The following is a 23,647-nucleotide window of genomic DNA, read 5'->3' as shown; positions in this document are numbered from 1 at the left end:
CCTTTCATTCAGGGTCCTTTTCAGGCAGTCAATGGGTCACCCTGACGGACCAGTGGAAGAGCAAAGTTCCTGCCTTCAGGCTTCCTTCTGCTTCGCACAGGACAATCGTTTGTCCTGTACCCTCCATTGAACTCTCCTCTTGTGGGCATCTGATCTCGGTCAGCCTTTTCCACAGAAGGTGCTGTAGTTTGACCAAGGTAAGGGCTACCTCGGGCAGGTAGTGTGGTCCACGTGTATCTGTGAAGTCTGGTTCAGAAGCGCATCTACTATTCCCCAAACTTTTTCTCCCTTCTGTCCCCCTCTTTAATAGTGTTTCTGGGGAGTTTGGGCTTTTTTCAGCCCTGCTGATTGAATGGGCCCAGAGTGGCTTCATTTTGGAGTCTGATTGGATTCCCACCTGCACTTCCCTTAACTGATAATTGAATTAATGTAATGGTTTTGCTTGACCTCGATTAATTGGATATTTCCCTCACCTGGAGCCTCCTCTTCTACAAATGTGGCCTTGAGTGCTGCTGCCATTTCTGAAGTATCCTGGTATTTCGGCTTGCAGCACATGCTCGAGGTTGTGCTGTGGTTTCGGTGGGCAGTTCACCTCAACCACGAACACCACAGTTTCTTTCTCACGACTCCCACAGTTGTCCTGGTTGGCTTAGGGAGCATTCTTTCAATGTCAGCAGTGGGGTTAATTGTGGGAGCAAGAGCACTATTATTGTCCACTTGTTTTCTGGAGTGTTTGTACCTCTTTCTCAATGTTGGGCTTTTATGTCTTGTGCATAAACCCTTTATCTTATTCCCTCGTTGTCCTTGGAAGCATGGATCTATAACGTTTCTGTAGGTGTTACACCGTGCCTTGGTGGAGGTGGCGAGCCTGCGGGATCCCACAGCTTACATCTTTTGGCAGCCGGACCAAGCCAGTGCCTATCCGCTTGCCCTGGCCTTCCACATAACCAGACATGGAGTACTTGTAACTGACCATAGGAAAGTCCTCTGTAAAATGCAGGCAATGTAGCCTTTGTTCAACGCTCCCCTCCACCATTCCAAACATTAGTGCATGGTTTCAACTTTTATGGGGCACTGCTGGCCTTGGACAAGGTGTGACAATTGGGTCTCTGGGGAAGACTTTCCAACACTGAGGGGTGGAACAGAGAAGGGGGGGTCAAAAGCCAAGTAAGACTAAAGAGAAAGTCAGCATGAGAAGACTAGGGGACAGGAGTATCTGGGTTGAGGGACAGAAGGGGTATAATCTGCCATAATCAGAGGTAGAAAGATGGAAAGTATGAGGTTAGTGACCAAAGGAAAAGACCAAATGTGAAAAAGTGATACTCTGGGAATAATGAAAGGAGAAAACTAGAGTGAAATTGATTTGAGACTGAAAGGAGGGGAGGAAGAAAGAGGGTGGAAAGTAAAATAATGGGAGAAGAACAGCATGAAGCAAGTGTTGGTTAAGAAAAAAAGCAGGGAGTTGACGATGGGGGGGGGGTGAGGGGGTTAGAAAGGAATTCCGGGGAATTGAACGAAATATAGAGATACTTTGGACTCCTATAGTCTGTTCACACGCATGCACGTTCCATACCCACCCATATATTTCAATGGAGTCTCCTGCCAAAAGCAACATTTTATTTCATCAGTCCTGGTGACCCAAAGGTTGAGAGATCTAGGAAGTGGGTGGAATTAAAGAAAAACATGGCGAGAAAGACAGAAGAACGCGTGGTGAATATAAGAGATCAGTAGATGGGGACATGGAAAGAGCTGGCAGTAGATGGAGAGAGATGAAGGGAAGGAAATATGTGCACCACTGAGGTGGAAGAAGGGTGGCCACAAGGAAAGCAAGAGGAGATGAGGAATGAGTGATGGGTTAACAGAAGAAACGGAAGAAGTAAAAAACTAAACCAAATCATGGGACGGGGAGTGGGAGATTGGTGCAATGCTTACAATGAAGGAGGTCTAATGTGGGAGAGAGAATCAGGGGTGTGGAGTGGTGGGGAGAAATGGGTTGATGGATGGGAGATGAAAACAGAGTAGGGCAGGGTAATCTGGTAAGGAGGCGAGTGAGACGCTGGGAGAGTTGGCGGTGTGATAGAACCCCCGTGAAGACTTGCTCTCTAATCTCGATCCCAACTCTCCATCCTTTCTCATCTTTCTGGGTCTTTCATCTGCCTTCGACACAGTCAGTCATGCCACCCTGGCAAATCTGCTCTGCGAGACCCTTGGCATCACAAACCTGGTACTTGACTGGTTGACCTCATTCCTCGCCGACTGATCTTCCCAGATTTAACTGGGCCCTTTTCTCTCCCCGATCACACGCTCCACCTGCAGCGTCCCTCACGTCTCTGGCCTCTTGCTGTGGCTCTTAGACATCTACACTTCCCCTCTGGCCCACCTGATCTCCTCCTTCTCTCCTCACTTCCAGTGTTCTGCAGAGGACACACAGCTCTCTTTCAAGCTTCCCTCTGCTTCCTCTCATCCCAGGCTGTCGGACTGCTATTCGGGCATGGTGTGGTGCCAGCGATCTTTGCCTTAATGCCAGTAAGGCAGATCTTTCTCATTGGGACCCCTGCTCCTTCCTTCCCTCCTACCCTCTGACTGCCCTCTATGGGTCTCCTCCCCAACCCTCTTGTGAGGCAAAACACCTTGGTGTCATCTTCAGCTCCTCTCTCTCTCCTTCTCTCCTCAAATTTGCAGACCTTGCCAAGAAGGCCCACTATCAACCACACCCCTTAGAGGCATTCTCCCTTTCCTCACCTTCCCCCAGAAAATCGATTTCTACAGAGCTCTGGTGCTCGCTGGACTGGACTAATGCAGCAGCGCAGCAGCCTCTTCCTCAATCTTCCTCTATCCTCCCTTCGCCCCCTTCAACTAATCCAGAGTAGGACTGCAAGACCTATCCTTGTCCTCAAGCCCAGGGACTGCATCTCTCCAGCCTTAAACTCTCCACTGGCTTCGGTTGCTTCTAGGATCAGGTTTAAGACCACCTGCATCATCCACAAGGCTTTCGTGGGCCTCAGACCCCACTACATCCAACTCTCTCCCTGAATAGCTCCCCCTGCTAGAGCCATTTGGTCTTCTAGCTCCAACTCTCTGCAGATCCCAGCCCCCCTCTCCCTCAAACTTCTTGTTACTATACTTGCACCATCTGAATGTCACGTGGCCTAGTGGGACCATTGTTATTTTTCTCCCCTTTTTTTTTGTCTTGTGGCGCCTTGAAGCACCATTTGTTGACTAGGCCCCTTACAAATATCCAATAAATAAATTCAATAAGTGCAGGGATGTAGCTGAGAATCTTAGAATGCTTGATAAGGGGTCAGGGGTACAGTGGTATACCACAGATTGACTTTAGAAGCAGACCCGTACAAATGGAAGCGACATGGGAGTGGAGGAGTGTTAATGGCTTGGAGCCAGAAAGGTGAGAGTAGGACCGAGAGGAGGCGAGAATGGATGGGATAGATCAAAGAAAAGGGTACATAGCGTTGGGAAAGGGGATAAGAGGCAGACTGTGGGAGGGGGGAAATGAGGACGCAGGCAATAGGTGTACAGGGGAATGATCACCAAAGAGGCATCGATCGAAGTGAGAATCAGAGCCAACGCTGTGAGGGAAACTGCGATAGATAGTTGAGAGCTGGTGACAGGTTAGTTGAGGGTTGCTGGCGTAAGCATTAGCTTGGCGATAGTTATATAGATGGTTATGCAAGGGGCGTGCTAATTGGTGCGAGAAACTCTGTAGGTCTTCTAGAGAAAGGAGGTGGGTGAGGCAGTGAAGGATGAGGAGACGAGGGCTGGAGAGGTTAGGAAAGGAGGGTATGTGTGATAGGCAAGATTGAGAAGAGAGGAAGAAAGGAAAATGGGTAAGGATTGGTATTTGGAGACTAGGAAAGCAGAAGTGACTAAAGAAAGTTGAGGCCTGATGAGTGAGTGAGTGGGGGGGGGGGGGGAATGGACCATAGGAGGAGGCGATGGGGAAAGGAAGACGTGAACAAGGTGAAGGGAAGTTCCGGCCCACTTAATGGCTTCTTTGGTTTGTTACTGAAGTGCCTGTATTGCTGTAGATTACCTTTCTCAGCTGAGCCATGTGGTCTCCCAAGCATGGTGTAATACCGGGTGAGGTCTAGGAATGACCACACCTCCATCTGGATGTAGGGTGCCTCCCACTCAATGTATATTTGGATCTTTGAATGGGCAAATTGCATCTTACTTCTATGTTTGTGAATTGGTCATGGCATGAGTGAGCCAAGCGACACTTTTTGGTCCTTGTCCCATCCTAAGAGAAGGATGAGGTGAAGGATATGCTGCAGTGTTGGGGGCTGGCTTCGACCTTGATTGAATGGTACACTTGCCTACACAATTGCTTTTGCCAGCCCCTAGGTTTTTGGGCCTGTGGCTGTGGAAGCTCCACCAGTTGCCGTGTGTGCCTAAGGCGAGACGATCGTGGCCCGCTGGTCTTGAGCTAACTTTGGTTAGTGCTTGGCACTGCTTGCAATGGCGAGGAGGCTTTGGTGGCATGGAAGTGCGTGGCCGCTTTTTTGATGTTTGCCCTGTGGGCCATGTTGCATAGAAACTGCCCTGGCTTCGTTCAGTGGATGCCTCTTGGCTGAGGGTGGTTGGAGGACACGAGTTGCCACCCGCTTTCTCATTCTTCTGCCTCTCTCCCACAGGTGATGTTCGAAACATACCGGTTTGAAGGGGTGTACATCGCCATCCAGGCAGTACTGACACTGTACGCGCAAGGTAAGGATGTGTGCGTCCTCCTTTGCTATCGCTGCATCATCCTTTGTGCCCCTTAATCACTCAGGTGGGTAACATTATCCGGCCTCCTCGTGTTCCAATCTGTGCAGTTTAGGTGGCCCGTGAAAAGGGCGTTTAAAATATGTCCGAGTTTGTAAGGGTCAATGCAAGTGACCTGCTCCACAGTGGCATATCAACAGGAAGGCAATTCAAGAGTCTCGGAGGGCTGCGGATGACTGCACACTTGGCTTTTTATGGCCATTGCCAAATGGGACTTTGAAATATTTTTCTGTGTTGGGTTTGAAAAATCCTTTACCAGAACAAAAACAAGAAACGTACTATAGTGCCTTGCCTTCTCCTGTCCCTGTGCCGTGAGCTCATGTGCTTGCAATGCCTGGGGAATGCCTGCCTCTGGAATGTTGAGCGAGTGTTTGTGTGTAAGTGTTCCTTGAGTGTCAGCTGAAGGGGACCTGCTTGACTGTGAGGGTGCTGGTGGATGTCTTCTTATATGCCCGTTACCTTTCACCTGATGTACTTGACTTATTCTTGTACCTGTAACCAGAAACCTAAGTAAAGAAGTCTCTTACCTTGCCTGAGGCAGTGGTCCTCTAAGAAAGATACTGCTATTCGAGCAATAAAAAGTTTTTTTTTTAAAAAAGCCAAATGTACCATATCATCCCATTTCCTATGTTGTTGACTGAGATGTTATGCTCATTACCTTTATCACAAATTAATTTATAAGGTTATTGTGAGAATGTTATTGATGAATAGTCGTTATTGTTCGTGCTGGTGAGGTGCCATCAAATAAGCTGCTCCCAAATTACTCACAAAATTCCTTGAAATTAATTGCACGCCTCCCCACTTTGGATTGTATGGGGCTGCAGGTGTTTGATATTGGCAGCGCCAAACTGAAGAAAGAGGTAGGGCTTCAATCATCTTCCATGTTCACCACCTTGTGCCCATACTTATATAGCCAGCTAGATCACTGAAGGAAGCCGGTCTGCTTGGAGTCCAGAACTTCTCTGGGCTGTATTTCCTATGTAAATCCACTAGAGGGCAGCCCCAGCCAATTTTTCTAAAGATTAACTGTATTGCTTTACTGTGGGTTTTCTCTGCTAACGGGCACATTGTTTCAACAGAGCAGTACTGGCGTAGAGGAGCCTACCGCTCATTGATTTTTTTTTTAGATGAACATGCAGTCGGTTTACAGAGACAAGGGTGCTCTTTGAGTGCAATGGTAGCATGTGGTGTTTAAAATAACATCTCTTTTTAAAATGTCTTCTAATTAAGATTTGCGGTTGTATTTGCTGTTTACTGACTGGGGAACAATAATGCAGGGGGCTAACGAGCCCTAATTCACCCTTGGCAATGCATCCAATGTACTCTATGCAGTAAATATCCCTTGGCATTATGAAAACCAGTCCGATTTAAATGACCACCATGGTATGCCCATTGATGCCAAAGGCGCGGACTCCATCCAAGCCCATGCCGCCGGCTTACTCTTGAAGCAGAGGCCTTGTATGGTCTTCAGCTTGACACCCTTTCTCTAAACGTGCAGTTGCTTCCCTGATGTGGTCACATGCCTTTGTGTCACAAACCATTTTTGCGAACATCCCTTCTGCTGGGAGACTGTCCCATATCTTTACTGTGCTGTGCATCAAGGAAGCAACACCTTCATTTCCGTGGGGGGGGGGGCTAAGTGGTGGTGGGAGGGGCCACTTCAGAAAATCTGCTTGGGGAAACAGTCTCCGCCCCCACTGTTCTACCTCCCTTCCCAACCCCTCCTGCTCTGGTGTGGGGACCAACTATCAAATAGTATATTTTAAAGCGCAATATGCAGGGAGGCGATGGAATTCTTTCTTGAAAGTAGCAGCTTTAAAGTTTTACTGCGTTTGTTCAAGTACACTTTTCTGAACAAACATATTAAACTTGAACACCACCAGTTTTAGGGAAAGGCTTCCCTCGCCTCTCTGCCTAAGAAAATGCAAGTGTGTACATCCAGGGGTGCACCTAGGCTAAAATTTAGGCGGGGGCTAACCCAGAGTGGCGCTAACGTCCGAGACGGTGGAGTTAAAAACGTACTTGTGTAGAGGCATCTAACTTCATTACTCGTAATGAGACTATTCTAGTGCAGATTCAATGATACAATCAGTTGACGCTCTCCTTTAAGTCTGAAACGCCCACTTCTTGCAGATCCTGGAGCTCCTAGAAAGTGTGAAAATGGTGTGCAATGAAAGACCCAATATCATAGCATAACAGGACATCGCAGAGTGTGGGGCAGTACTCTGGACGGCCCAAGCAACTTCAGTGGCTGGGAGCAACAGGGGAGAAAATGTAATGTTGCTTCTACCACAGTTAGTAAGCTATCCTAGAATCTCTGGTGCACTGACTGGCTGGTGAGACTGTCTGCCTGTCAAATCAAGTGTTACGACACTGGGTGAGGGCCATTGCAGCAATAATGCAATTCTATGTCACAGTATTGAGACCACTAGCAAAGGAGCACCAGGGTTCACCAATTTGCCCCAACACTTATTGAAACTGTCCTATTGTAAGGGTGTAAGCATAATCACTTGTAAACACTTCAATTTGTGCAGTTGAAGTAGGGCTGACATTGCATGATTTGCCCAGGATCACACACTCGAGCTAAACAGCGAAGCAGGGATTTTAACCCACTCTTTCAATTTAGGCACGGCCACCTTCTTTCACGCTTTACTTGGAACAAATATTTAAGTTTTGGGTGTCAAGACCTACAATAATACTGTCCTATAGAGTTTACTTACAAAATACACAAATTGCACAGCAAAGCATCATGACAACATGTAAATCCGTATAGCCGCATGTTCGGCCAAAATATCAGTGTACCTTTATTTTCCAGACCCTGAATGTAAAACTACAAGATGCAAAAGGCAAAATATCTATTTACCCACTTTATTTTCAGCGCTTCAAGACGCACAATAAAATAAGTTGTCATAAGCTCTTAGGTTTGGAGATTCGTTTCAAACCTCCAGAATGTTATGTATGGTTTAAGACATTCAACTAAGGACATCAAAGCAAACTTTACTTTTTAGCATTTCAAGCTATTAGACGTTATGGGTATGAACACATTTTCAAAGGGTGCTTTGTGTTGCTCGCTTTAACTCACAGATTTGCAAGGTGACTGGCGGTCTTTCAGTTGGAAATTTACCATTGTGCATAAGAAAGGCTACGCTACTGATGATAAAAGAAACGTGTTGTCGAGTTCATCGCAACCTGTGTGTCTGGGGGCGGGCTGTGACTCTGGGGAAACGGGTAATGCTTGATCACTGGACCCGTGCAGATAGATTTGCCTCGTAGGAAACCAACCCCGCCTAGAACTGTTAAAGGGTGCAGAAGCCCCTCCTATCAGCTAACATTTGGGGTGAGGGCGGGGGCTTAGCCCGGTCAGATCAATGATGTTTCACACCTGCTGTGCATGCAAGATATTTGGTACTGAGTTTATATCCTACCCAGTCTCGTTTTGTGGAATCCAGTAGTGCACTTAAGCTGTAAGGCACCTCCATACCCCCCCCACTCCCATCCCCCTAGATTTGACAATTTGGAACCCTTGAGTTTTTGGCTGCCTGTGGCCCTTCATTAACTCCTCCCATAAGTATTAAAATCTCAGCCTTTGCCCCAACCCCACGTTAAAAATCAAATGGTGTGTGTAGTGAAACTTACACACACGCAATCTGAAAAGAATTTAACTGCAGTAATTGGATATTAGTACTAGCATAATGCCACCTGGGTAAACCCGATCATTGCTTCTTTGATCATCCTTAAAAACGGCTACACGCATGGGTTCCATTTAATGATTAGCTCGTCCTCCACTCCATGCAAAAAAACAAACAAGCGTTCAGTACTTCACAGTAGAAAGGAATAAAGATGTGCTGCGAATAACATACAATTAAGGGTTGAAGTCTGAAATTTAGGCACTTGACCCACATAGCTCCTTCAGTCTAATTAGTGGAAATATGTGCTCATGTTTGGCTTTTCAGAATACTCTTCTTTCATACTTTTGATGATTGAAAGACCAGTCTATAAACCCTTGTAGAAAGAGGTTAAGCAAGAAGTTTGATCGCAGTTTCCCTCCACCTGGAATAAAGCAATACAAGTTTCAGAATGCAGAGTTGATGTGAGCCTAAACAAACATTCATTTGGGGCTTGCAAATGTACGTTCAGACTTGACAACACACCAAGAGATGTATTGTGATAAGATCACCTGTTTGTAGGCACCGGTTGACATCGAAGTAAGCAATGATTTGGATATCGAACTGAAGACTTTTCAATCATCATTACCCAAGCATGAACTATGAGGGTCCAGAGCTTCCCATTTAAATGATTTGACAGTGTTACATATTTGCGATACCCCGGTTGGAGCATTGCTGTATTTGCTCGTCTGTTACTGTCCTGATCTGAGCTCTGGTGGCTAGCGAAGGCTGCTGAATTGCAGTGTACCATGCATTCCCAGGTCTGGCAATCCCAGAGCTTTCATGCTCTTCACAACCCCCCCCCCCCCCCCAAAACACCCGGTCCCACGCTCCACCCACCACAAACAAGGAGAGGATTGTGAAAACTTGGAGTCTCCTGGCCAATCCCGGAGGCTGGGCAGATATCCACAGCTTTTTTTAACTGGGCTGCTGCCCTTATGAATTTATGAAGTGTCCAAACGCTGGAGGGCATTGTATAAGTACCGTGCAAGTACTGCTTGGCCGCTGCTTGCTGTTTGTTTCTCCGTGGATTTTCCCTTCACGAAAGGACTCCTACTACCAGCAGGTGAACATTATACATGTATGGACTAAAAGAAGCCACCATACAAACTTAATTCCTTACAGCTATTTCTATCTTGCTTGTTTAGGCTGTGCGGCAACCTTTAACACACCCCTTTGAAGGCGTGTATTTATTGAGACTCTCGCGCGCACCGTACCAAGTACCGTGCAAGTACCGCTTGGCCGCGAAGCTGCGGCGGTACGCTTCTTGATTTATTTATGTTCACCTTTTTAAATTTTGCTTACTTTGCTCTCGTAATTTTGGCACTTTATAATGTTATGCTCCGTTTGTTTTATTTGATTATGCTATATAACATCCGTGTTTAGCAGTGCCAATACGCACGCAGCACCGTGAAAACGAACACATTGCTCTGCCTTTTCTGGAGCTGGTTTTCCTTTTATGCGCTTTTACACTCTGAAAACAAACATGCCTGAAATACCTGATTTACCACTTATGCCAGCAAACAATACTTCTAAAGCTGCTGGAAAAGTCAAACGCATGGCCACTCGGCAAAGCATTACCCTTACACCGGTGCCCAAAACACCTCTATGCAAGCATGACATCCGCACTTTCTGTGCGCAGCCTTCAAGTCAGGTTCAGGCTGCCGTTTCGGCCTTGGCCTCGTCAGCAAAGACTCCAAATAATACCCCTCCAATTCTAGAGCAAGTACAACCGTTACAATCTCTACCTTTGCAAAACGAAGAACAGTGCATGTCGGACAATACCATTTTGCAAACCATTAAATCTCCTATCACCAATCAAAAACAATGTGCACTCTTACCATCTGTGGCTGAAGAAAACGATGAAGTATTTTCTAACACACCGACATGTGCAACCAATACGATCCAAAATTCATCAGTGGTGTCAAATATACCCGACTACCGAGCACCTTGTTCGATGGACTCTAGTGTTTCCTCAGTAGCCTCTTTTATACAACCCACTCCTCGACGGCGCTTATCTTCTGAACGTCCGATAACATCTGCCAACAATGGCCTTCAGGAGATCGCCCTCACAGCAGTAAACACCACAATCAAAAGTTTATATAGAATGTTCGAAACACTCGAGCAAAAAATAAACTATCAATCCAAGCAAATTGAAAAAATTGCAACGTGGATACAATTTCACCCCTACATGAATCAGTCTAAACAAAATAACACAGATGATGTGCACCCGCAGGCCATATTAATTGAGGATGAAATCCAAGTTACTGCAGTTCCTGTTGTAACTGGAATCATCCGGCCGGTGGAGAGTATTAATCTCAATAACCCTGACCCGAATGCATCATGGATTAGTGGCGACAAACTACCCACAAATCCACACTCCACGGCTCCAGTAATCTACGATGTCTTCAAAACGCAAGCCCGTCAGGGGCCCCTTCCAAGGCTTCTCATTTCCAAACCACGTTCTACTACACAAAAATTAAGACGAATGATGAAAGCGAAAGCACGCCTAGCAATGAATGATGCCATAGTAAAAAATGCATCTAATGATACTCAATCGATTTCTACTATTCAACAAGCAGAAACAATAAGCCAAACCAGCACGAAGCCAAATGAGTTTCAAGCACCAACAGCAGCTTTTATGGCTCCTGCTCTAAGACAGTGCAACATGGCGAAAGACACTGGGTCATCAGATGACACTCTGACAGCTACTTCTGCGGCTCAGATTCGTTTGGTCCATCCACCTTCACACTCACCCTTGAACGCTTTGGTGGCCTTATCCGAAGAAGCAGAAGATACCCGAGTGAATGCTGTTCTTATCTCCAACAGTCTGCCGTTGCAAATTATTACAGCTGCATCATCATCAACATTTACAAAATCATCCCTCAGTGCGGTCTCTGACCGAAATTACATTTCTGAACGAGTTGAAGAAATTAAAGCAGCTGTTGACGAGTATTTATATCAACGTTTACAGCTTCCCAATACCAATTACTCTAGACAAGTAGCAAACTGGGAATCACACTCGCAAATGCAGGATGGAGATTACCCTGCAGAAAAAAATTGGTTGGAAGTAGCCCAATCGAACTATCAAACAGGACAACGATCTACCTCAGCTAATGAGGCGCAGAATAAGAAGAGTTCATTTTACAACACCTGAACAACCAATAAAAAAAGACACCGATAGAACCTACAAAAAAAGAAACCAAGAAGAACAAATTTCGTGATTTCCATACTCTCCTTTTGAAATGTCGAAACGCTCCGCATGCCCAATATGACTTGAACAGAACAAGCGTTCTTAACATCTTTGGTGAACTACCAGTTTTGGAAGATATTTCATCTGACATTGACCAAGTGGAGTTTTTGTGCGATAGTAATCTCCATCATCCGCCTATGGATTAGATCTGGTTTGGTGCTAAACACCCTATGGCGAGCAAAAATTCTCCTATTTGATATGGGGTTTCTATTAGCGCAAGACCCAGAAAGAAGCTATAATGAACAACGAGAGCAAAAACCAAATCAAAAACAAAAAGCACAAGTCAATCAACGACAAAAAGAATGCAAATGTGCCTTTTGCAACTTATCAACCAAAACATAACCATCATTGAGCCCGTCCAAACAAAATGTTTCCTTGATTTCATGGAATTCGCTAGGCTATCGACATTGTACAATGCTCACAAAGTAGGGGATATTTCCCTATTTTGGAAATTGATCTCTGGCAGAGCCTGTAAACCTGAACAGCCATAGTCCTGTTGTATAAACGGTGAGCTGTGGAAATCTCATTTTTCAGCCTTATTTTGTGACACTTTGCCTCTCGTGCATTTGGTAACCCCTTTCCCCTGCCTGAGCAAAGTAGTCCCCTTTGGCTACTACTGTGGAAGGTGGAAATAGCTCTGGCCATATTTAAATGGGGTAAGGCCCCAGTCCCCGACCTAATACCTTTTTTTAGGCCTGTTTAAAAATGAAGCCAAAATTTGACCCGGTCCTTTCAAAATTATTTAATGCCATCTTAACCTGGGGAGTGATTCACAAAAAGGGTGGCAGAGAGATCCCCGAAAATTCTTGACCGATTTCCCTACTCGATGGTGTGGGAAAGCTGTATGGCAAATTTTTTTTGAAGCAGCTCCAGGATTGGGTGGATAGTAGCAACATCTGATTTGCTGGCAGGTTTTAGGAGAAATTGGTGCACGATTGACCAATGTTTGTTTATTTCTATCCCTACTGATCCAGAAGTATGTATCTCTTTGGGCAGTTAATCTTTGTTGCATTCCTTGATTTAAGTACCGCTTTCAACTGTCTCTGGGGGGAATGGTGTGGAAAATCCTTTTAACTGAGGGGCTGGGAGGGGGGTTTGCCAAATTTGATTTGTGTTAACTCATTGTACTAAAAAAAAACAAATGCTTGTGTACACCATGGCCCGGGGGGGCGGGGGGTGAGTCCACTGAACATTTTGAAGTGTTCATGGAGGTAAGACAAGATTTTAACATCTACACACAGGAAATAATGGATGCATTATTGAGCGGGTGCAAGGATGCTCCTAAACTGGCATCATGCAAATATGCGGTGCTCTTCTATGCAGATGATGCAGTTCTAATCTCAACCACTCCAAAGGGTCTAGGCAAATCCTCCTCGATCTTCCTGGCCAAGTGTTTCTCGCTCCATTTGAAATTGAATGTGGGCAAAACTAAATCCATGGTGTTTAGCTCCCACCCCTCGAAGCAGAGGGTGATCAAACTGAAGTGGGAGAGGGCCTGATTGAACAAGTGGCGTATTTTGATCTTGGTGTGAGCTTCCAAGAGTATCCGGGCTGGGGGGCCCACGTTGACAAAGCGGCGATCACCCTAGAAAAATGTAAGTGGCGCTGGTAGGTTGTTATTTTGTAGCCATGGAAGCAGCGCTGTGTCCCCCGGCCCTGGACCAGTATAGAAAGCGGGTTCTTCCTGGGGTGCTGTATGGGTCAGTGCTCTGGGGACATGCGAAGGTCAGCCAACTGTATATAAAAGAAACTAAATGATTAACGCTTCTCCCCAAGAGTGCCCCTTCCGTTCCCACTTACTTAAAGTAGGATATAGTCCCTATGGGCAATCTGGCTATGTTTAAACCTACCCTCTTTTGGATGAGGGTTCCAACCGCGTCTGGAACAAATGTAGGGAGTGCTGGTACCCCTCATGTCCCTGAGTGGAGGCAGAAGCCTCAAATGGTTTGTGCATGTTCAGAAGATGTTACATTGTCTGGTGTTTTGGAGTGACCCAAGGGGGAGCTGTCGCCCAGCCCTGAATAAAGCCAATGCTTCTGCTAAACCGATTGCAAGGCAATCGCTGCTTGTGGACGCGTAGTCTTGGTTGTGTCTATATCGCCCGTGTCACTGATCTAGGCTTTTAGCAGTATTTGGATGAAATCTCGCCTCAAATTGAGAGATCTCTGTACATGCGCTTGAGATTTCGAGTTTTTCCAGTTGCGCTGTCTACCCAGGTTTGGTGCCCCACCACGTCTGACATTTGCCCAATGTGTGACTGCACAAGAGAAACGGTGTCCCACTTCTTCTTGCTTTGTGAAAGATCAGAGGCTGAGAGTTCTGTACCTAAAACTGTTTCTTAAAGCCTCCGGAGTTTGTACAGTTAATCAGGGCATGGCGCTTCTAAACGATTCCTTTTCCCTCACTGTGATATCTGCAACAGGCCATGCAGCCACTGGGAATGGCTGGGCTGTCGAGTAGGATCTAGATGCTGCCTTCCCTTTCTTAGCATAGATGTCCCAAGGCTGCCAGAACTGCTCTCCTTGTTTTTAATGTCCAAAGGGAAGCCTGGACATTTCTAATGAACTGCTTTTAAAAGGTTTGTTTTGATTATATGTTTTGTAACATGTTAAAACAAATAGTTTCGAACTTTGAGTAAACGTGACCAATGTGACGGATTGTGCCTCCGTGCGTTATGATTGGCCATCTCTAGCTTTGTGATTTTTATTTATTAGCTATGCAGAAAAGGTAGAAACTAATGTTTTTAATAATAATTATCGATGCTCAATATGCATCACACTGATCCATCCCTTGTATTAGTATTGCTTACTGAAATTGTACCTACATTTTGTCCATGGTGAGCAAAATGATAAAGGGAATGTTTCTTTGCTTCGGAAAGATGATTTCTAGGATTACCTCTTTGCTTGTTTGCATGATGTATCGTTATTGGTTACATTTGTTATTGAGATTTTATACTTCTTATTGCCTTCCTTTTTACTATCTTGAAGTTTTATGTACGCATATAAATGAATTTTTATGCTTTTATGGCTAATCTGCCGTAATAAAGCTTGATTTGATGTCATGAAACTAGGACTTGTCGTTTCACGTTGGGTTGCCTCCTGCCTCCTTTTATACCAATGCAGCGGAGGCTTCAGGATTGGACACGGAAATGCAGAGGGGCGGGGCTGTGAATTTCGCCCCAATAATCCGAGGGAGGCCTTGCCAGTGTTGTGTACAGCAGTAATGCAAGCACCCCTTTCCTCATGGTTGTACCTTCTCTCTATTCACTGCATCCTTTCTCGGCCTTCAAGTCTTGTCCCACTGTCTGCTATCTTTGTAGGGAAAATGAGTCTGCTAGCTTTAGTGCTAGCAGAAAACGTTGTGGCCTGTGCTTCCTACTTGACCGAATTGTGTGATAGTAAACCAACTGAGTCTGCGGTAACAGACTCGGTGTCTGTTACCGCAGTCAATTTATATTGGAGCGTTTGTAAACAACTGGACAATGGCCATCGAGTGCCATATAACAAATAGAATGGGCGAGGTTTTATTAATTGGGGAAAGGACCTCGCTGGTTTTGGCTGTAGTGACATTTTTAAAGCTTGTATTAACTGAAGGAATTGAGAGTTTGACTTAATATCTTGAGATGTATGTGTTCTATGTATAGTGGTTCTTTTTCTCAGTGGCCTGCGTCTGTGCTTTTTTTTTTTTTCTTTTTTAGGATTGTCATTGGAATTATATGGATGTGTTATTGGAATTGTTTTAATTTTTGCTAAAAAGTTCGCAATGAATTAAATGCAAATACAAAATTAAAAAGGAAAAAAAAAAAAAAAATATATATACAGACCTGAGATTCTGCTTCTTTCCTCACTCTGGCTGGTCTACGGCCGCCTTCTGAGCGGACTTGGCTTCACTGAAGTGGACTTGTTACATGCCTGAGGCTTCACTGCCTTCCTCTAGTCACTCTCTCTTTGCAGAGTATTGTGCACTAATGCTGGCTTGCTTGTGTCACAGGCCTCCAGCACTGGTATCCATTTATCCTCTGTAGCCCGGGCCCTCTCTCCATTTGCGAAATGTGCAGCACTGAGATGGCTCCATCTTTCTGAGTCCCTGTCCAAGACCCCCACCCCCTGTTTGTGCTGATGATCCTGCACTAGTGTTGGCTCTGTGCTGAACTGATGGTTGTTCTACTGTCCTGAGGCTCTGCTATCGTCTCCTGCCCAAGAGACTGGTGTCTGTGTGTTGAGCATGTTTTATAAATACTTTAGTCTGATTATCCTGAGGCTCTGTCACTGACGTCATTCTTTGTGCCACCCTCAGGCCTACTCACTGGAGTAGTGGTGGACTCTGGCGATGGAGTGACCCACATCTGTCCCGTCTATGAGGGCTTCTCATTGCCTCATCTAACGCGGAGGCTGGATATCGCTGGCAGAGACATTACACGCTACCTCATCAAGGTAAGTTCCCTTCTAGTAGTTCTCTCTGTAGTCCAGTGGAAATAGAGTAGTGGTCAGCCATTTTGAAAGGTGAAAAACGAGCAGGTTCTGTAATTGCAAAATGTGGAAGTGTGGCTGTGCTGGATAATCTTGGCCTGGCCTCTTGCTTTGTGCTTGGGTGCAGCAGAGGAATCCACTATTAATATTTCTTTGTCTCCATGTTCCCTCCTTTTTTTACATACCTCTCGCTCCTGCTTTCTCCCTCAACCTATTTCCCATGTTTCCCTTTGTATGTTTGTGTGTTTCTACTTTGCTGTTTCTCCACATTCTAATCTCTGGTGCCCTGGCGATGGCTCCATCCTTCCAATTCTCATCCCTTTTCCCCCCTTGCTGGCACCGTTGGTGCCACTTCTCTTGGTCTGCTTCTGCTCCCCCCCCAAATCACGCAGCTACTGCTTCTGAGAGGATACGCCTTCAACCACTCTGCGGACTTTGAGACGGTGAGGATGATGAAGGAGAAGCTGTGCTATGTGGGATACAACATCGAACAGGAGCAGAAACTGGCCCAGGAAACGACTGTGCTGGTGGAATCGTACACGGTAAGTGATTCTGGGTGAGTGGGCTGGTGGGGGAACTCTCCAACCTACATATGAATACAAATATCCCCCAACATGTAAAAACGCAGACTTTACTTCACTATTAGGGTTCGTATTACAAATAATGATGTATGCCTAATGTTGCCTTTTTTTTATACAAATAATTCAGACGATTACTACTACCTGGTCTTTCCATTAAGACACTGCAGAATATCTTTATGGTTAAAATCAAACCGACTGTGGTCTGGATGCCGCTATGGAGTAGCGCAAAGGAGCATACATACAAAGGAGTGTGGTGCCATGGCAGATTTTCCATATTGCCATCGAAGCCCCCCACCCACCAATGTCGAGGCTGGTTCAGCCTTTGGTAGTGGGGCGGGAGGGAGGTGGTGGCTGCACAATAGAACCAGAGTGCTAAAGGTGACCCCTCCTCTGAAATTGTGGTGGGGGAAGGCAGAGAGTGACCTTGCAAGGGGGGGCAGCCTCTTAACTGTCTGTCGTTCGTATTCGGGGGACTTTCGGACATAGGTCCAATAATACACGTTGTTCTTTTAATTGTTGTTTTTTTTCGTCTGTTACCACAATATAAAATCCATGAGTGAAGTCCATATTCTCGTCTTTACAGAGGTGGCTGCACTTGGGTTACTTACAGGGAACAAGTTTAGGTTCCTCTACATTGCTGTGTAGTTGCACCCACATACTTCATTACAGCAAATTAGTTCAGGCTATCACACTTTGAGCTCATTCCAGTGGGCATAAAAAAGGTCTTTGTGTCTAAAAGTGTGTATTTTTTTATTTTGCTGCTGTTTCCTTTGTCTGGATATCTACAGCATGTGGTAATCTTGTGACAGACTGACCAAACATGTGACACAATAAGTAAAGATTCAAACTTAATTTATACCACAATATGGGGGGGGCGTGGCTTGATGGCTACGTGAGAGGAGGCTCCTTGGAGGAGCTCCCGATGATCCGATTTTGATCCTGGGAAGAAGTGATGGTTTTCGGCGGACTTTCGAGCCTACGGTGCATCCAAGGGTGCATGAAAGTGGGGGGCACATGGTGAGTGCCCTCCCCGCCAGAGAGACTGCATATCCACAGAACTAGACTTCGAAGAAGGTGGCGGTCACGCAGTGGAAGGGCAGCACCCAAGATGGCCGCCTATGGACAAAGGGCCATAAATGGCCCGTGGAGCTGAGGAAGACAAAGCCGGCCGGAGCGGGGGCGAGCCCAACCAGAGGGATGCGTCGCATGCGTCTCTGGCCGGTGGCAAGAACATAAGCGCGGGCCCCCAGTGAGGAGGCCCTGGATCGTGGCGTGCCAGCAGAGCGAACCCGAGTTTAGCAGAGTCTTGCTGTGAAGGGGTCGCAGCGCCGGAGACACAGCTGGGCGCATGTGCCCAACCGACGCAGCAGGATGTCCTCCAAGGTGGTGCGACCCCCCCGGATCAAGCAGCCCACGATGGAGGCCTACGCTAGGTCGCCCCTGGCCGCGGAAGGGGGCAAGAGCAAAGAAGCCCCTGCGGCGGTGACAGACCCACCGGGTACTATCCAGGAGGTGCTGGCAGCAATTGCCGACTTGAGGGTGGCTTGGGAGACGAAGTTGGGCCTGGCCATGAAAGAGCTGCAGGAGGGCCTAGACCTTAAGATCGGAGCGGTCCGAGAAGAGTTGAACCTGTTGCGTCAGGACGTGCGAACGATCGCGGAGCGCACTGGGGAACTGGAGAAGGAGTTGGCCCGACCACGGAGGCGTGCAATGCACATGCTAAGGAGCTTCATGCCCTCGTGCAACGAGTGGGCAATTTGGAGGACAGAGCAGAGCAGGCAGAGGGGCGCACCAGGCGCAACAACATTCGCATAGTGGGTGTTCCGGAGGGAATGGAAGGATCGAACCCCACGGAATACGTTGAAACCATGCTCTTGCAGGAGATTACAGGCGGGGAGCTGACCCAGGGGTTCGCGGTTGAAAGGGCGCATAGGGCCCTGACCAGGAGACCGGCCCCAGGAGCCCCTCCGCGGCCGTTGATCGCGAAGATCTTGAACTATCGTGACCGCGAAAAGATCCTCGAATTTTTCCGAAAAGGAGGTACGATAGAAAGGGGGTCAGCGAAAATAATGGCGTATCCGGACTATACGCTGCTCGTACAGCGGAGTCGAGTGAACTTTGGAACGGTGAAAAGGAGGCTTAGAGAAGCAGGCCATCGCTACATGTTGCTCTACCCCGCTAGGTTAAAGGTGTTTTATAAGAATAGATCCCTCTTCTTTGAGACGCCGACCGAAGCGATGGAGTGGCTGGATATGCAGGGTCGACCTCAGGAATCGGATGCCCAGACAGAAGCGGCTGGAGATGAGTAGCACGCTGCAGAGGCACCCGTGAGGCCATAGTTACGACATTGGGACTGGAATATAGTACGATATTGTGCATGTGGGGAGGAAGTCATTGTATCTGCCGGCGGGTCCTGTTGAATGCACTTCTCCCAAATAGATGACTGGGAGCTCCTGGGGAGCACCCTCTGTGCCCAATAGTAGTACACTTAGTTAGGTCACTGTTAGATAGGTGACACCCCGCGGGGTCCTTGACCTCGGATACGAGACAGGTCCAGACGTGGGTAGGCCTGAGATCCAGGGATGGAGCTGGGCTATTGGGGGTTGGTGGGGAGGGTGGAGGGGGGGGGGAGTTGTGTGCAGTGGTGTGAAGTTGGGGGGGTGGGGGGATTTGAGGGGGGGTGGTGTTTGTGAATAGAAGGGAGAGAGCCAGGAAACTAACTAGCACGGGGAGCATTATGGGAAGGGATGGGAGGGGATAGTCCGACCAGATGGCATCGGGTAATCTCAGAATTGTGACCTGGAATGTACAGGGCCTTAACAGCTACCTGAAACGTAATAAAGTGATGTTGTATTTAAAGAGGATGCGTGTAGACATAGCCCTGCTGCAGGAGACCCACCTTACTAGGGAAAGGCTGGAGGTGGTCAGGAGAAAATGGAAGGGCAATGTTGTGGGGGCGGCGTACTCGGCGTACGCCAGAGGGGTCATTACTTGGGTGGCGCCTCATGTGCCGTTTCGGGTGCTTGATTCTACGGTGGACCCGGAGGGTAGAATGGTGGTGGTGACGGGTCTCCTGGAAACGGGGAAGTGCATATAATAAATTTGTACGCCCCCAATAACGACACAGCGGCTTACTTTAGGACCCTCTACAGTAAACTTGGCCCCCTGGCAGGGGGCACGGTAGTGTGGGGGGGACTTTAACTGTACCGTGAATCCCAGAATGGACAGGTCCAAGGACAGGGTAGGGAAAACGGCACCGGCGGCCAAAGCGCTGGGCACCTTACTGAAAGACCTAGGCCTAGAGGATGCGTGGAGAAGGCTGCATCCCACGGATAGCAGTATTCACACTTCGCAGCGCCACATGACTTGCACACAAGGTTGGACTACATGTTTGTGACAGCCAAGATAGTGAGGGACATAGAGGGAGCGGAATACAAGGCCCGAGTACTATCTGACCACTCGCCCTTGGTGGTGGACTGGAGACACCAGCCACCGAGACCGCGGATTCCTACATGGAGACTCAGGACCGAGGCTCTGCCGGACGAGGGGTTTCGGGAGGGCCTGAGGGATGTCATTGAAGAATACTTTGATATAAATACGGGAAGCGTCAGCTCTGTGGGCACACTGTGGGAAGCGTTTAAGGTGGTGGTGCGCGGGGTAGCCATTTCCCAAGCTAAGGGGCTACAGGGGGGTATCGAAAGGGAACTCCAAGAGGCGGAAAGGGAGCTAGAGGAGCTCACGCGTTGCGAGAGCACCGCTCATGATAACAGAACCAAAGTAAAGGAGCTACAGTTGTCCTGTAGCACACTCTGGGATGGGCTATGCAGACTCAATTACAGGAAATATACGGAGAGGTTTCACGGAGGGGGCGACAAGCCGGGCAGACTGCTGGCCTGGCTGTATAAGAGTGAGACCCCCGCTCGGTGATCAGTGAGATCAAGGATGAGAGAGGTTGCATATGCAACACTCAGAAAGAGGTAAATGAGGAGTTCCTTAAGTTTTACAGACACTTGTCTGAGGACACAGGGGAGGATATGTGTCAAGACATACTGGACACATTGGAGGACATAGAACTGCCCATCCTGGATGACCTAGAACGCGCGGAGTTAGAGGCACCCGTCACCTCGGATGAGCTGGAGGTAGTGATTCAGAATTTGCCCACTTGCAAGGCTCCTGGTTCGGATGGGCTGCCTAGTGAGTTCTACAAAACATACAAGCAAGAGCTGCTTCAGCCACTGCTTGCCACCTTCAACAAGGCCTATGAGCAGGGGGAACTCCCATTGTCCCTCTGCGAGGCTGTGATCATCCCACTCTTGAAACCGGGCAAGCCGGCCGTGGAGTGCGGGTCTTACAGACAGTTGTCCATGCTTAACCAGGACAGCAAAATACTTACGGCTGTGCTGGCCAATAGACTGAAGAAGGTGATTGGGAAACTTATACAGCCAGATCAGATGGGATATGCTCCAGGCAGGAACATCACCGAGAACCAGAGGAGGCTACACCATATCATTGACCAAACTGAGGAGGACACGGGCGAGTTGGCTATAGTGTCATTAGACGCGGTCAAGGCCTTTGACTGGGTACAATGGCCCTGGCTGAAAGCGGTCCTGAAGGGGTACGGCGTGGGACCTGAATACCTCAGATGGGTCCAGTTGTTTTACAGCACCCCGATGGCGAGAGTCGGGACAGGGTCCACAATCTCAGATACTTGGCAACTTTGCAGGGGGACCAGACGGGGATGCCCCTGGTCACCCATGCTATATATACTGGCATTAGAGCCGCTGGCAATATGCCTGCGACAACAATATGGGGAGGTGGGCATAAGCACTGTCAGTGGAGGGCACCTGATATCACTATATGCGGATGATATGCTCCTTTATTTGCGTTATCCAGAAGAAAACCTGCAGTATGTGCTGGAGGTAATAGAACGGTACGCCACCCTTTCGGGCATATCGGTGAACCCTAGAAAGTCTAGTCTGTTTCCTTTGGGCAGATACAGGAATGTCCCGGTACCGAGGCTGCCTGTCCTGCCAATACCATGGCAGCCCGTGACATTTAGGTATTTGGGAATAAATATTTACCACAAGGTCGAGGCAGAACACTAGCATAACACGGAAAAGGCAATAGAGCGGATCAAGAACAGCATGGTATTTTGGTCTAGATTGCCCCTGACCATGATGGGGAGGGCGGCCTTGCTCAAGATGGTGGTCCTGCCTAGACTCTTGCACTTTTTCGTGAATGTCCCGTTTTTGATACCTAGGAGCCTATTCGCGAAACTTCACAGCGTGTGTAGGGGTTTCGTGTGGGGCAGCTCTAGGAATAGGGTCGCTCTGTGGAAGCTCCAGAACCCATGTGACAGGGGGGGGATAGGCCTGCCTAATTTTGAACTCTTACCTGGTGGGGCAGCTACAGTACGTGGCCAGGTGGCTTTCGGCTGAAGACTCGGCGGAAGCTAGGCTTCTGCGTGGAGACTCAGCCCCATGCTTTCTGATGGAAGTGGTGTGGTTGTGCAGAGACAAACTGGTGGGCAGGGGGCGGCTACTGAGGCTGGGCTTGGAGATCTGGCACAGGACATGGAAGATTGGGGGGATTCGGAGCCATACTCCCAGCAGGCCCCTTTGGCGGTGCTGTGCGGGAGCGACTCTCAACTACTTGAATCGGTCCGTAGATACTGGGAACAGGTAGGCCTGGCCACCCTTGGGTACATATGGCAGGATGGGGAGGCATTGGACTTTCAGAGGTTGCAGGAAGAGACGGGGGTACATGGTGGCCAATATGTAACCTACACTAGGCTCTTGTGAAAAAGACTAGAGAAAGATGGCCCGAGACAGTGCTAGCGGAAGACCCTGACGCCTCCCTGGAAACTATGTATGATGTATCGGAGGGCGGGCACGAAATATCGAGGTTATACGAGCTCCTGCGAGTAAGGGCAGGGAAGGAGTTGCTTCAATTGAGACAAGATTGGGAGCCAGAGGTGGGAAGACCCATGACAGACGGGCAATGGGAATGGGCCCAGAGGTACCATGAAAAGGTGTCCCGGAACGCGAGATTCCAACAGCTTCAATTGTACGTTACCCACAGGGCTAATTTAACTCCCGGAAGATTGCAAAGTTTGGGGGACCAGCTACGCAGCTATGCCCCAAGTGTGGGGAGGTGAATGCGGGACTGCTACACGTTTTGGGCTTGCCCGGAAGTGCACAGATTTTGGGACGAGGTTAAGACGAAACTGGCTGGGTGGGGGGGTGGGGTGCTGGATGTGGAATCGGCCTCGTCATGCATGCTTGGGCTTTTTCCTAGACCCCGGCATTCAAAACACATAAGCAAGATGAAGGACCTGGCTTGTGTTTTGGCCAAGCGCAGGATTGCCATGGGCTGGAAGGCGGCCCACAGACCCAGGATGGAGCTATGGTGGGCGGACCTCTTGAGGTGGGCGGAAGCTGAATCTGTAGTCTGGTTTCAAGCGGTCACTAGGGGGGCGAGGAGGAAGTAGGGCCCTTGCTGGCCTGGCGGCAAATGGTGGCCTCTATGGCAAACTCTCATCAGGGTAACAACGGTACAGAGGACCCGGATGATGACTGCCTAAGTACTGTGCTACCCAATGATGCTCCTGTAAATGACATGTGAGAACCGGCTCTAGTTTAAGGGGTGGGGGGTAGTTGAGGAGTTCTAATGAAAATGTGTTGGCCTATGATGCTTTCTATGCTTTGAAACAGTTGTAGTGTGTTTGTTTGACTTCAAAATAAAATAAAAATATTTACAAAAAAAAATGTATACCACAATATGGGATGGTTTGGACAAATGTCTATATGCTCTAGAAAAACACCGGGAATCCAAGTTAATCGTTTCAGGATGTGTCAAAGCAAGTGTTGGGATTCCTCCTCTCATCGGGACACTGGCTTA

General features: G+C 47.9%; 1 protein-coding gene across 1 annotated transcript in view; it reads left to right on the top strand.

Moving 5' to 3' along the window:
- Positions 1-23,647, top strand: part of LOC138567074 (actin-related protein 2-like) — a 193,600-nt gene that overhangs the window by 116,906 nt on the left and 53,047 nt on the right. The window contains exons 4-6 of the mRNA XM_069644926.1: positions 4,650-4,722; positions 15,994-16,130; positions 16,559-16,708. Coding sequence (XP_069501027.1) covers positions 4,650-4,722; positions 15,994-16,130; positions 16,559-16,708 — 360 coding nt within the window. The remainder of the gene's footprint in view (positions 1-4,649; positions 4,723-15,993; positions 16,131-16,558; positions 16,709-23,647) is intronic.

The sequence above is a fragment of the Ambystoma mexicanum genome, chromosome 2p, assembly GCF_040938575.1.
Source record: "Ambystoma mexicanum isolate Mex_15411 chromosome 2p, UKY_AmexF1_1, whole genome shotgun sequence".
Taxonomy (NCBI): Eukaryota; Metazoa; Chordata; class Amphibia; order Caudata; family Ambystomatidae; genus Ambystoma; species Ambystoma mexicanum.
Note: the sequence above shows the minus strand (reverse complement) of the source record. Positions and strands in the feature narration are given on the sequence as shown.